Genomic DNA, 16049 nt, shown 5'->3' on the forward strand with positions numbered 1-16049 from the left:
GCGAAAATATATGTATATGGGAGCTATATCCAAATCTGAACCGATTTCAAAATAACTTAGCAAACTTATTTCCAGTCCGAATTCCGCCACATATTCCAAATATCATCATAATTGGACAGCATTTTCGTGTTTGGTCCATCAATTACTCGAAATCGGGCGAACATATAAATGAACCGATATCAACCAAATTTGGCAGATTAGTTTCTAGGCCGATTATAAACATCTGCACGAAAATTTGGAGGTCTAGCTTGCCCTTGATTTTTTTGCCTCAAAAACTTGTCGTCGGCCCATCGTGCATTACTGAGGCATATATTCGAAATAATGGTTTTAGGTCCCATATATGTTAAGCCGAAGCCGGTTTCAAATAATTTGGAGTGGATTTATATCAACTATATCGGATCTTATTTTCATTGAGGAACCCAGAATGCCGCTGTGAATTTCCATGACACTCAATTGGGGAGCATACATACATACCTCCGACAACATTAACTTATTATAGGTTTCTAACCAAGTCGATTTCTTGTACTGTTTCTTCATTGTGCAAAAACTTGTTTTAACAAAATTTTTTTTCGGAGGCAAGTCAATTTTTCCTTACGGCACCAAATAAAAATCCGCAAAATAACTCTGATTGCCCCAAACTTTGCACATCGTATTATTTCATCCACTCATGTAACAGGGTGGAATATGGACTACATCGGTCCCGTCCTTCTGGTACCTGCCACACATAATTTGGGAAAACGACAGTTTGAGGACACTTCTGTGATCTATTTAAAACTTCTTGCAGAAGGTTGTTTTCACGGTCCCTATTATAACGGTACAATTTTTTCCAGAGTAAGCCTATACTTCCTGAGATAAACCCTGCCACATAATAAAATGGCTAGTGAGTAAGATAGCTCTCCAACTTTTTCAAAAATGTCTTCCAAACTTAGTTTAACGAAATTTAATATTTCGAATTCACTTCAAATCAGAAGTTTACTTACTACAAATTTTTGGTATATGTATTTTGAAGAAACTCATGATACAAAATTATTATATCAATAAATGTATATCAAAGCTGAATGTTACTTTCTTACTTGTTTATTGAAGAGATAACACGATTATCACAATGTCTGAAAACTGCTAGTTCATATTATTTAAATTTCTATTAGTAAAAACTATTCTGCTATTCTTGATCACGGAATAATAAGCTGAATTAGGATTCAAATCCTCAGCATAATATGTGTTAACGGATACTATCTTTGCTGTGGGTGTGTTTGAGACAAACACGTCAGTTTGGAATTTTACTCTCCGTTAAACGTCATAAGCTGTTATTTCTTTTCCAAATTAGGAACTCTTTCGCATCATAAATATGGTACAAGCTAGTGTTATGTATGTTTACTCCAAATTTCACATTTATTTTGAAGTATTAGTAGCATGGAATATTTCAAGACAATTATAACAAAATGAACTAAAATATGAACGTTGAAAGGAAAAATATCGTTTTATGTTTTGTATGTGAAATAAAAAAAAATTAAATGCGTTTTTCTCCAAATGGCAGTTTTGATCGATGTTCACTAGCTCGAAAACTAATGAACTGATCTTCTTAGATTTTTGTGGGCTTATTTAGTACATAAATTTGTGAGTGGCGATTAGACTTCCACAAAATTTGTCGTTAAAATGCAGATTTTAAATTTGACTGCCCACTATGGACTCTAATTTAACGAAATCAACCCACAACACATTGTGTTTCGGACAACTCATTTATACAAAATAGTCCACTATCGCAAACCTTTTTAAGAAAGTCATTGTTTCATTCAAAAAACCAGTAAGGAAAGGAAAGGAAAAATATATATATAAATTCGAACTGATTTTTATATAATATGGTACACTTATTACTAGTCAAAATTCCGTCACACATTCCAAATATAATAGAATTTGAACAGATATAGGGTGTTTGGTGCAGCAAATACGTGAAATCGGGCGAAAATATATATGGGAGCTTTATCCAAATCTGCACCGATTTCAATATAATTCGGCACACTTATTTCTATACCAAATTCAGTCACTCATTTGAAATTTCGTCAAAATCGGACGTATATAGCGGTGTAGCAAATACGTCAAATCGGCCGAAAATATATATGGGAGCTATATCCAAATCTGAACCGATTTTCACCAAAAGCAATAGCGTTCTTCCTATGGCTAAAAAATTATATTCCCCAATTTTCAACTGAATCGGACAAAAGAAATGCGACCTGTACGCTGCGAACAAAAATACATGGACAGACGGACGGACGGACATGCATAAATCGACTCAGAAAGTGATTATATGTATATTCCCAAAAGGAACTAAGGGTCTATTTTGTTTCCTTTTGTATGTTACATACAAATGCACAAAGACATAATATCCCTTACCACAGTGTGGTGTAGGGTATAGCAAATTATTGAAAGATGTTCTATTTTAAGGTAAAAAATATATATTTAAGAGTTGTAAAAAACAAATTGCATTTGAAAGAGGAAAATTTAGATGATAGCGAAGCCCCTCCACAGCCGATATGTCTGATGAGCCTCTACCAAAGGCGAAACATGTCACATAGTGGTGGTTGTGTGGGTTCGAATCTTGGTCTTTCCTTTTTCACTTGCAAAAAATCAAAGGTCATTAAGCTCGACTCTAACGAGAAATTAATTAAAATTAATATTTAAAATTATCTTCGCCCTAATAAGCAAAATTTTCAAATACAAATATTCAAAGAAGTTTGGTTATTTTCTGTAAAGAAACAAAATAAAGGACTTTTATGTGGTAACCCCTTAATGACATTTTAGTGATACCCTCCAAAATTTACGTATCAAACTTTATCCTGTTTGTGTTGATAATATTTTTTCAAAAATATTTGTAATCTTACATAGGCAGACGACATATCACACTGATGTTTAGACTAATTTGCGCTATCAAAGTTGATGTGAGCTTCTGCTTAACCATCAGCACTAACGCACACATACACACATAAACTTTAAACGAAAATTATGATCGTTTGCAAAATGACTTCATAGTTTATTATAAGTATGCAAATACGAAAAGAAATCCTTGAAATGTCTCATCAACATCTTTGTTGTGGATATATTACATACTTATGAGACTATGTATGTATGTACGGATTTATGCTTAGGATGTCAGTCTCTTTTGGAAGGAAGTTAAAACATACCAAGGTTGGGAATGTTTATGAAAACTATTTATAGGCAATTTAGCAACATAAACAAGAACTATTTCTAAGCATATTACAAAAGCATTCATGAACATGTTGAGCTCGCTAAGCATAGTTATGTATATGAAACATTTCAAGAAGATTGGGGGACATTTTTGAGAAAATCAAAATGAAGTGGATGATTTTGCTCTAGAATTAAAATGCTACCAGATCTTGTTGGTAAATTTTAGAATTAGAAATACAGTTACCAAATATGTGAACAACAAAAGTTTAATTTGTAGTTTTTATTAATATTTGTTCCTTTATTTTGTCAACAAAATTAGTTCATATTTAAATTGGGAACATTTTCTTGGGGCAATAGTTGATGGAGAAAATGTGAGGCATTTGCGAAATACTATGCCTCCCAACACACTTTCTGATAATTGTGGCAAGAAAAATTGCCTTATGTAAATATGGGCCTAATTTGTTTGTTTTATGTTGTTACAATAAACAAGCAATTATAAGTCCATATTTTCATTAGGCAATTTTCTCACCGACAAACTGACAAGGAAAATTGCCAAATTTAAATATGGACCAATAATACCGATAGTCCTACAGTGTTAAAAGTAACAACAAATGTCTATAGAAGTATGTATGTATTTGTAGTAGATAAAACGCTTGTAAGGTTCCCGTTTCTTCATAGAACGATGTAGATGGATAAGTAAGATAACATATATTTTTAAGAGGTACGGATCCTACCAGGAAATATATGTATATAAGGAAGTTAGTTCTGAGTAAAATCGGACAAAAAGTGTTTTTTGATTTCCTTTATTTGTTGCTGTATTGATGCTGTACATCAGCAGAATATTTCAGCATATGTTCAGAAAAGTATCCGATTTCACTCAGAAATCCCCTATATAAGTCGTAAATTCTTCGAAAAATTTAATTTTTAAAATGTAAATTTTGTATGTCATATCTCATATATATTTATATTGTATTTATATGCTCAAGTTTATGGATGTGGAAACACATATTATAAATTCACTGAATAAACACCGACAACATATTTATTTGTTGTTGTCTTTAGTTTACAAGAAATGAAAACATCATAGTTTTGCCTAAAGGTTTCAAAATAAAGACGACTTTTTATCACAAACACATGCACACATGTACACACTTTCTCACACATCCTTTATGTAAATAAATAATTTTCAGTTATTTGTGTTAAAATCTTTGCAAGGAAAATATTTACAGAAATGAATTTTTACTTTTTTTTGGGAGGAAAAGGAGAAACTTTGTCTTCACCTTCACGCTGTCATTCGTAACTGTTGTTTCATTAAATTGCAAAGTTTTATTGAATATTACCACAATTATGTGTTTTATGTTGACATTTATAACTACTTGGGAGGTGGGGTGAAATTAAAACAAAAAATAAAGTTTTCTTAAATTGGGGGGAAATATTGAAAGTTGTAAACGTTTGATAACAAGTAGAAGCAATGATATTTATTGAAATTATGGAAACAAAACAAACACAACACAAAACCAGTAGGAAAAGACCAAAGGCGGGCGGGGCCGACTATGTAATACCCTACACCAGTCGAAATATGTAAACATGGACCTATCTTAACAATTTTAAGTGGCGAAATTTCGTGGCCACTGGGGACCACATATGTAAAATTTCAGCTAGTTCAAGCAAAAAATGTGGCTAAGATCCCTAAAATTCCTTAAATCGGGAGGTATCGTTATATGGGGACTATACCGAACCGTGACAATTTTTAGTGGAGCAATTTCGCGGCCACTGGGAACCTCAAATGTAAAATTTCAGCTGGTTTGGGCAACAAATGCGGCTAAGATCCTTAAAATACCTTAAATCGGGAGGTACCGTTATATGGGGGCTATACCAAAACTTGGACCGATATAGCCCATCTTCGAACTTGATCTTCCGACGGCTAAAAAAATGGTATTCCCCAATTTTCAGCGAAATCGGTCAACAAATGCGACCTGTATGTTGCGACGGACGGACATGCATAAATCGACTCAGAAAGTGATTTTATGTATATCCCTAGAAGGAACTATGGGTCTATCTCGCTTCCTTTTGTATGTTACATACAAATGCACTAACACATAATACCCCTTACCACATAGTGGTGTAGGGTATAAAAACTATTTACGGAAGAATCACCCCCAAAGTTGTACCTAGAAATTTTTAAAAATTTAACATGATGACAAACAACAGTTTGTAATTTGTAAATAAGTTTTGTTAATCTGTAACAAAAGCAAATACAATAACCATTCACATATGTTTGCATTTAGATAAGATTTCAACAAATTTGACACGTCTAAGATGTCACTCTGTTGCAAATATTTACAAAGTCTTAGCTATGTAGATGAAATGTAATCTTTATCATGTGAATGTCAGGTTAGCGAATTGTGATATTTATTGAATTACAAATAAAGAATAATATTTTTTTAAATTTTAATTTGTAGATATGAAGGTGGGAAGCACAGATTAAGGGCTAAGAAACATATGATCATTTTCTTGCTTACTTCATATTTAGTAAGAGAAAAAAAGGATATTTGAATTAAATTGTACTTGCCCTGTCTTGACAGACGATGACTTAAGATAGAAGTTAGTCGTATATCCCTTTTTAAAGCAGGATCACATAAAGCGAATGATATTCTCGCATAATTCATCGGCTGGTTTGAATTCAATTAGGTTACTGACTGCCCTGTATTATTTTATTTGACTTATGGAAAAATTTATAAACAAGAAAATGCCACAGAGCACTGTGGTTCCGCCCGTGGACAAAAATCGAAAAATGTATGGCGTCAAATTTGATTGTAATTGAAATAAATATTCTCTAAACACATTAAATTGTTAATATCCAGTATTATTTTTCCCAATTTACAGCGGTAATATGCCAAGTTAGGTCGAAGAAGTTGAGATTTGTATGTGGTGCCTTAAAAACGTAAAATAGATCTGCAAAGCATACGAAGCTTATAAGTGAAATTATAAAAAATTGGAGAGGTAAATGTACAATTTTCAAATTCACACTTATATTTGATGGCATTGACAATATTCTTACGAAGAAACAAAATCATAATTCGTTTTCTAACTTCCTTAAAAATAAATTCTTTGTAAATCACTTTTTGTGCTATTTTTAATATCATTACTATAAATTTATGTTGAGTTTTACTAATGAAGGCCCCGTAAGGGCAAGCCCGTATTTTTTTAAAATGCAGGGGAAAGTCTCTAGTTTACGATAAAAAGAAATCCAGCTGCCCCTACCTGCCACCCTGTATGTTATTCCCATTATAAAGCGCACGCACCTCTATATGTAAAAATGGAATGTACAAGTACCAACATTGTTCTCAGCAAACAAAAAAATTCGAAATTAACGGATTTAGTTTATTTCATATCATATGTTTATTTTTTATATAACTGAAAATAAAAGTTTAGCACCTCGGTAAGAGACATTTTTTGATATGAATATTTTTCTTTAATCGACAAAACGACTAAAACTTGGATGTACCATTATAGAGAGGGGACTATAACAAAGTGTGGATCTATATCGAACATTTTTTGCAAGGATGTATTCTGTTCACTAAGAAGTGAAAATACAGAATTACAGCCAAATCGTTCGAAAATTTGGCTTAAATGGTTCAAATTACCGAAAATCGGACGATACCTTTATATGGGGTCTATAGCTAAACTTGGATCTATATTGAACATTTTTTGCAAGGAGGTAGTTGGTCCACTGGGAAGTCAAAATGCAAAATTATTTTTGCTTAAATCAGTAAAACTAATCAGTGGTCTATGAAAATATCGTATAATATATTATTAAGCCAATTCAATAAAAATTTAGAGTTATAGCAAAATCGGGGAAAGATATATATGGCGGCTATATCCAAATCTGAACCGATTTTTGTTAGAATCGGTAAAACTAATTAGTGGTCTAAGAAAATATCGCATATTAAATTTGAAGGCAATTCAATAAAAATTGGCCGAGTTACAGCAACATCGGAAAAAGATATATATGGGGGCTATATCCAAATCTGAACCGATATGGACCAAAGATGGAATTTTTCATTCCTATGCCCTCAAAAGTAATTGTAGAAAAATTCATCAATCTAGATCAACTCCCTCTATTTTTGTCCACGTTTACAAAGAAGCGGCACCACTGTGCAGAGATATGACTTGTATCGTAAAAGTACTAAGTCTATATCAATAGAATACACGGTGTGCCTTAAACAAATTTAAATGGAAGGTGCTTACACCTGGGAAGTTTTTGCAGATTCTGAAACTACAATGCTCATAGATGAGAAATATCAAGAAACAAAAAAAATCGCCGGAGGGATTTTCAAATAAATCGCGATTTAAGTTCACATTTTTAGGGGTTTTTTATGTTTTCACGATTTAGCTTAGAAACCGCGAGCACTATGTAAATGGGCCTAGAGAAAATGTTGTAGCTGTGAAAATTCTCCACAAGATTGACCTTTATGATATTTTAGCAGGTTTCACCGTTTTTGAGATATAGAAGTTCAAATTGAGACAATGCACTGACTATATCGCCTCCTTATAAAACAATGTCATTACTGCAATTTCCCAAATTAAACTTATAGGTATATCTTGAAAATGATACAACCTGGGAAAAAATAAATCATCCTATCTTGTAGAGAATTTTCACAGCTTCAACATTGTCTTTAGTCGCATTTTGATATGACTTGCGGTTTCCAAGCAAAATCTTGGAGACAAGATAAAAACTTAAAAATTTTAACTGAACCTCTATATCTCAAAAATGGTAAAACCTACGAAAAAAACCCAAAAGTGAGTCTTGTAGAGAATTTTTACAGCTACAACATTTTCTTTAGACTAATTTCGATACGACTTGCGGTTTCCAAGCAAAATCGTGAAAACCTAAAAAAACCCTAAAATTGTGAATTTTGTTCGCGATTTATTATTTATTATCAACATATCTGTTTCAGAATCCGCGAAATCTTCCCATGTGTAGGCGGTTTCCATCAAAAGTTAGTTAAGGCGCACTGAGCATGATATTGTTTTATAAGGAGGCGATACTGTCAGTGCATTGTCTCAATTTGAACTTCTGTATCTCAAAAACGGTAAAACCTACGAAAATATCATAAAGGTCAATCTTGTGGAGAATTTTCACATCTACAACATTTTCTCTAGGCCCATTTACATAGTGCTCGCGGTTTCTAAGCAAAATCGTGAAAACATAAAAAACCCCTAAAAATGTGAACTTAAATCGCGATTTATTCGAAAATCCCTCCGGCGATTTTTTTTTTGTTTCTTGATATTTCTCATCTATGAGCATTGTAGTTTCGGAATCTGCAAAAACTTCCCAGGTGTAAGCACCTTACATTTAAAGTTAGTTAAGGCGCACCGTGAATATATTACTGCATAAAAATCACTTTTTGAAATTTCTTATCAATTTGAAAATATTAGTCTTGAAACATAGAAGATGCTGCATACATATACAGCTGTGTTCAAAATAATAGGAGTGCCCATTCACATCAAGGGAATGGTCGAATAAACATGGTTAAACTTACCCATTTTGGTTTATTTTGAATTTATTTAACATTGTTGACATCCCAACAGTTAATTCATCAATTCAAATGTGGTAATCTGTTTTAAAATATTTACTGTTTACACCAACATTATAAATCGCCTTCAAATTTGTTGTTCAAAAAAATAGGAGTGCGGAAGAAAAAGGACAATAAAAATATTTTTAGTTGAGTTTAAGATCAAAATTGTCTATATTTTAGTTGACAGTAGTGAATCCAATAGATTTTATGAGATTTGATGGCTGTTTGAAAACAAAAGTTCTTTTGGAGGTAGCCTAAAAACAGGTGATTGTCCTTGCAGCGATTTCTTCCATAAATTGAGCACTTATTGGGTAACTGAATCGATTTTGTAGACAGACCTTTAGTGATTAGAGTTTTTTGATGCTCTGGCTGTTATCTCGAACAATATATAATGATCGGTATCCCGGAAATTCGCGTATTTTGATCTTTGAGCCAAGTTAAAGCCGGTTTCCATTAACTCTTTACGTAAGGATCGGTTAAAAAGCGTATATATAAGGCATTAATTTCTCGATCAATTGATGTTTTGAGGTCCTTAGCATCTGAACTGCACGCAGAATTGATTATATGGTTCATTTTTGAATAATTGGATGATTGGTACATATGAGACATTTTTCAAAACGCTTTGTTGAGAAGGAAACTTTAAAGACAAACTTTAGAAGTTGGCCTAAGATTACTTTTATTAGGTTTTGCATCGTATAATAAACAGTTATCTAATGAAACTAACCTAAATGAAGTATTTTTGAGTGAAAAACGTAAGTTTATTTTGAAAAATATATTACTGCGTATACCAACCATAGTGCAATCCCAGCCTGCCTATCACTAAATGGTTCAAAGTACATTTCAACTGTTCACGTTTTAAACATTTTTTGAATAGAAGCGAAATTGATTGCATACACAAGGTTAGCACCCTAAGGACTTCCAAATATTTTTTGGTTGGGGATTAAATTCCTTATAGATACGTTTTTTTGGCCGATCCTTACCTAAAGGGCTAATGTAAACTGTCTTAAACTTGGATCAAGGATCAAAATACACAAATTGATGGGATACCAATCATTATATATTGTTAGAGATAACATCCATAGCATCAAACAAATATAGTCGTTAAAGCTTTTGTCTACAAAATCCATTGAGTTGCCCAATAAGTGCTCAATTTATGGAAACAATTTCTGCAAGGACAATCGCCTGTTTTTTGGCTACCTCCAAAGGAGTTTTGTTTTCAAACAACAATCAAATCTCATAAAATCTATTGGATTTACTACTGTTAACTAAAATATTGACAATTTTGATCCTTAACTCAACTAAAACTATTTTTATCGTACTTTTTCTTCCACACTCCTATTTTTTTGAACAAAAACTTTAAACACGATTTATAATGTTGGTGTAAACAGTAAATAATTTAAAGCAGATTGTCACATTTCTGCTGATGAATTAACTGTTGGGATGTCAACAATGTTAAACAAATTTAAAATAAATTAAAATGGGTAAGTTTAACCATATTTTTTGACATATTTCTTTTTTTGTATGGGTGCTCCTATTATTTTGAACGCAACTGTAACTGTCATAACTAAAGAAAATCAATTCATAGAAATTTCACACATTAAATTGAAAAAATTGTAAATTGTTCTCTGAATTTCGATTTTCCATGCTTAGTATTCTTATGCAACTTTCAATCACCCCATCTCCTTCCGTTTACCCCTTTTACACATATACATTGTGTCATGTGTTTGGCGTTTTTTTTTCTATTAGTGTGTGACACATCAATGCATCATTGCTTCTTCGCTTGTTTGACATTAAACCACGCGAATTGTGATGGCATATGAGACAGACGAGAGTTTTCGATGCCACTGCTAACGGAGATGAAAATGCATGCAAGTGAGAGTGAATGAGTGAGTGAGTGAATGAATGTTTGACGGCAAATTAGTCAACAGCAAGGAAATGTTGGAAATGTTGGTATGCTGGGGATTTGCCTGTGTGCCTGCCTACAAAACTTTTGCAACGTTATCATTTCCTTTTCAATGCTATTTTATGGTGGAGGGTCTATGCTAACGTTAGGCAACGAGGCGTAAAAACTGTGGCAGTGTGCATTGAGATGAACTAAGGAAAACCGCACACACACACAGAAATACTTTCTTTAGCATAGGAAAAGTTTAGGAAGCAGCCTATGACAGGCCCGACAGACAATAAAATATGCACATCTATTAAGCTGGCAAAGTTTATGGGAATATTTGGCTAAAGAAAACTACTTTTTAAAATTCCCCTTAAATAGTTTCGATACTTAAAATTGAACTTTTCTTTTCCTTGCCATTTCAGAGATCCATATTCTCCATATGGTGATGATGTTTATGATTATACGGGTTATCGTCAACGATCACCGCAATATCAACAACAGCAAAGTTATCCTCCAGCTCCTGCCATCAATACAGGTGTACAAAAACAAAAGGAAGAAGGCAACGAAATGAATTTTATAACCATTTTAAAAACCATCAAGGCCATGTGGGATTTGTATCAATCGTTTATTTCGGCATGGAACAGCATGGCCGAACATCATAACAAGCAAGAAGAATTGAATAAGCAAAAGTATGAAGAACAGCTAAAACAACAGCAAAAATTAAAAGTGAATTCGAAGAAGCCGCCAAAAAGTGAGAATAAAAAGAAACAAGAAAATGCCAAAAAGCAGGCTGCAACCAGAGGACCTTCAACGAAACTTAGCACAACAACCCAGGCGGCCAATGTTGAATCTTCTACTGAAAATGAAGGAGAAGCAACATCGCAAAATAAGGCCAAGGTAGAACCTCGTAAGGTTGCTAAAGGCGAAAAGACTGTGATCACCGAAGCGGAAGGTTTAAGAACCAAAAGGCAAGCCACCAGTGATTCTACAGATGTCGGAGAAGGTCGTTACATTAAAGGTGATCCCTTGAAGGGCTATTATGATTTTGTCATTACGGAAGGTTCTTACAAATTCTGGGCTGCATTCCAGGTAGGTAAAATTTGCGTTATACAAAATAAAAGACAATCAGTTTTCACATTTTAAAGCGTGGAGGAAACATAAAAGGGGTTTCCAGAAATTTTAGGGCTATACTCGGCGTACAAGAGAGGTTTTAGAAACAAATGTTGAAGGTTATACTCAAATATTTCGTAGGTGGCCGGCATGTTCACGCAATTTTTTGACTTTGATCTAGGGATAGTATCAAGAATAGCAATTTTTTGACTTCGATCTATGGATAGTATCAAGAATATCAAACCTATTAATTCAATTACCTCGGTCCTCATCAGCTCAAGGCTGTCGGACCTATTTTGCCAGCCGAGTCCGAACGGGGTGTCTTAAGTCACGACTTAAAAAAATCATTACTGATATACTCAGGAAATGTCGCCAATATTACATTGAGGACTACCTGGGGTAAAAATGTTGAAACCATCCGAGAACAGCCTTAAATTTGTATTTAACCACGTACTCCCATTAAGGGGGCGCACATTAATCAACTTAGTGTCCCTGTAGAGGTTTTAAGAGCTTTAGGCCCAGTAGCTCTGAAAGTACTGACTTGCACACGATATTTTGTTCGTGTAATTAGGACCAAAATGACTCAAGACTATCCGAGAAGTCCTTCAACTAAAAACTGTGGTACTTTAATACGAGAGTTAACCGGATGAGTCCATCTTCCAATATGATCTAAATTTGAAAAAATCTTAAGTTGTGCAAAGTTTACACCAAATCGGTTGCTACGTTTGAGAGTTACCGTGTGCCGCAGCCACACAGACGGACGGATATGGCTAAATTGTCTGCAACGGGATATTTTCGATCGTATCAAAGTACATATACGCTCCTCAGCCATAAGACTGAGCCTGTAATTTATTTAATTTTTCACCATGGGACAATTTAGCTGAATGACATATGGCCTCATTTGAATCGTTGGACTCAGCAGGTGTGTCAAGTGTGTAGTGCGACACCACGTCTAAACCTAAACCTTTTTAACATAGGTGAAAACACTCAGCGAATGCAGCCCTCGTTACGCTGAGGGGTTCTTTCACCATGGCCTTTCCTAGAAGTTAAACTCTGGCATTGAGTGTGGGAGCTCTACGTGGTAACCTTTGTACTACGCTGGCAAACAAGTTTCCAAACGTGTTTTCTATGAACATAAATGGTTGACTTTAAAACGTTAAATTTAATTTGAACATTTTCAAATCGTTTTCGTAATTGCTGAAGATTCCTTGACAATACAATGCACATTTGTTCGACAACAACTTTATGACGCATTGAATGTTAACATCATCTGCTAACACCTGATACAATTCACGTCAACGGGATATTGAATAACCAGTCAATTGTCATCCTTGACAATATTCAAGTCATTTTTATGCAAACGGGTTATATGATTAACTATCAATTGCTGCCGTAAACTTGGACAATTATTGACACACCCACACAACATCTGACTTGACACTTTTCATACGCCCCGAAGCTCGTTTGGAAGCGTAATATCACTAATACGCACAATCAACGGTGACTGAATTGTTGTACAATAAATTCCGAAAACAAATATGAAAGCATATGGACTCATATTCAGCTGGGACATTACTTTTGTTAAAGGAGAATTGTGTTTTCCGACACATATTTCATAAATCTCACACTGACCTGCTACTGCTGCTGCTGGTGAGCTGTTTTCATTGAACAATACATATTCCTGGAAAATGATTCGCTTTTAACCATTCACATATTATGTTGTCTGTTTGTCTGCATGTGTGCGTGAGTGTGTTTGGCAAAATGAGTGAATGTCTGAATGCGCACACAGCTGGAATGAATGAAAACGTGAAGTATGGTCAACACTGATTTGTGACTTGTTGTGAAAAGTAGAAAAGAATGTCAGGTGCCAAGTGTTATTTAACAACTGTGGCAACAGACACAAACAAAAACAATAACTTAACAATAACAACTACTACTAGCCGAGTGTTTTAACGGGAATCACATTGAAGCAAGAAAAAAAACTACGTTGCTGTGGGTGATGAGTGAAGCATCACCTAGAACTCTACTGGTGAGTTGAGCAGCCAGTTATTCTTTACTCTACTACAACTTATTCACAAACACATACACACACTCCGAAAACATGACAGCAACAGTAGCAACAACCACAGGTCACCGCTATCCAAAGTAATAATTATTTTCGTGGTTGTTGTCAGTTGTGTTGTCACTTAAAAGCATACTTTTTGGTCGGTTCCGCCATTGTTGTCTCCTTCGTTTGCTCTGTTTGTGTCATCATTCATGATGATGACGTGTTTGTGCGTTGTAGCCATACATGCAGCCCTTAGCGAAGCACATATAAAATATATGGTGGTCGTGTAATGTCATCACTCACTCCCAAAAATGGGTGCGGGGAGATAAATCACTAAATGCAAGAAATCAAACTGTAGTTTTATATTTTAAGAATTATATTTTAATTTAAAGAACTGGGTGCTGACGGATTGTCATAAGCAAAAAAATCTGGAAACGTGTAAACATAAAGTTTATAGCACCCATTTAAAGCAGATTTCTGTAAAAGAGCATCTAATAATAGAAAACTATCTGTACGATTGTTTGACAATGTTCTATGTCAAAAATACAGACAGTGTAATCAGATAGTGCTTTCCTTCTCCATATCATATGACCTCCTTCTTACGACTTCAGCCCTATACAATCGTCTTAAAGATACGTTTGACTCAGTTGTTCCATTCCAAAATGCTGATATTTTGCATTTGTGATTTATGGAGGTGGCGCTTCTTCTGACTGCCGAACACAGGATTCACTTTTATGCATCTCGATCTTCTGTTCTACTCCTTATAAGGGAAAAGTTAGAATTTTTCCGTTCAGTAGAATTTTTTTCGTTACGAGTTACGTGTAAGTACTTACTTACTTAGCTGGCCCATTACAGAACATTTGTTCCATAGGCCGAACTAAGAAAAGATCTCCAATTATCTCTATTTGTTGCTTTGCACTCTGGAATGCCGCGCCTTTTCATCTCTTCATCCACTTGTTTGCGCCATCTATTCCTTGGCCTGCCAATTCTGCGTGCACCGCCTAGCGGTTCGTATTTATACGCCTTTTTGCGGGTATATCTTCGCCCAATCTTATGATATGGCCTAGCCAACGCAATCGCTGCATCTCGATACGTTTAACTATATTGATGTCGTTGTATAGCAGATACAGCTCGTGGTTCATGCGATGTCGATATTCACCGTTACTTGTAAGTAACCACTTAAATATCCGAACACCTTGCAATGGATTGATGCTATGTTCATTTTTGCGTTCGCGTATTCTTATCGCCAATGAAATTAAACTGACTTTAACTTTAAGCAACTAAGTATCAGATAAACTCATCTTCTTTATTTTTATCTTTTATTCTTGATTATATTTTTCATTCAATTCATTCCTTCGTTTTCTTCTTCTTTTCCATTTCATTTCCATTGTAGGTTGGCACCGCTTTATTGATTATTTATTCAACATTTGCTGCTATTTACTATTCAAAAGTAAATCCTCTTGTAAGTGATTACGATTACACGGATTACTTGGGAGGTGGGCGCTCCTTATCTGGAGGTGATCTGGATTTCGTTGATGATGAGACGACGGCTGAAGACGGTGTAAAGCATTCAAAGGGATGGCTCGATTGGCTGCCACGAACAGGTCATTCATTGAAGTTTATATTGGATGCCATAGATAAGCTGCCGCTGGATCACGATGTCGCTGAAGAGGCCAATGGCAATGTCGCCGGATGGCTGGATAATACAAATGACAAAGAAAACTCAGATGAAAGCTCAAACAATAAGGCCATGTAAATTGAATAAAGTGTTTTTGATATGCGAATAACAAAAGAAACAGAAATGAGAAAGTAACTGTTAAAATACGTGTTTTATTGTGTATGGATTTAAAACAAGAAAGAGGGTTTGTAAAAAAAATGACATGAGTTCAATCCGGAAATTAAATTCAATTATTAGTAGATAACACTATTAGCTTATTTTTCTCATATCCTTATCATTATTGTTTGTTAGATTTAAATATTTATCGAGTATTTTTTCCATTATTTTCGCACATCCCCAACAACAAACAAACAAAGCATTTATAAACTCAAACTTCAGCTGATGTTCATCCCGCCAACTTTTCAAGTGTTATTTAAACTGTTTGGCCTTTTCTGGGCTGTAATGCAGCCAGTCTGTCTGATGGCTGGCTGGTTTGTTCGTTGGTTGGCTGTTTGGCTAGTTGACTGACTGCAAAGAGGAAATGTTTACACAAAAATATGTTTATGGTGAATTAAACAGTAA

At 34.5% G+C, this 16049-nt stretch overlaps 1 protein-coding gene across 1 annotated transcript in view; it reads left to right on the top strand.

The window, feature by feature from the left end:
- LOC141393507 (uncharacterized) overlaps positions 1 to 15632 on the top strand; it is a 43059-nt gene extending 27427 nt beyond the window's left edge. Inside the window, exons 2-3 of the mRNA XM_073966531.1 lie at positions 11076 to 11742; positions 15204 to 15632. Of these exons, the coding sequence (XP_073822632.1) occupies positions 11076 to 11742; positions 15204 to 15566 (1030 nt within the window). The 3' untranslated portion in view covers positions 15567 to 15632. The remainder of the gene's footprint in view (positions 1 to 11075; positions 11743 to 15203) is intronic.
- The last annotated feature ends 417 nt before the right edge of the window (positions 15633 to 16049 follow it).

The sequence above is a fragment of the Musca autumnalis genome, unplaced genomic scaffold (assembly GCF_047663935.1).
Source record: "Musca autumnalis isolate F117 unplaced genomic scaffold, ASM4766393v1 scaffold_2, whole genome shotgun sequence".
NCBI classification, from domain to species: Eukaryota; Metazoa; Arthropoda; class Insecta; order Diptera; family Muscidae; genus Musca; species Musca autumnalis.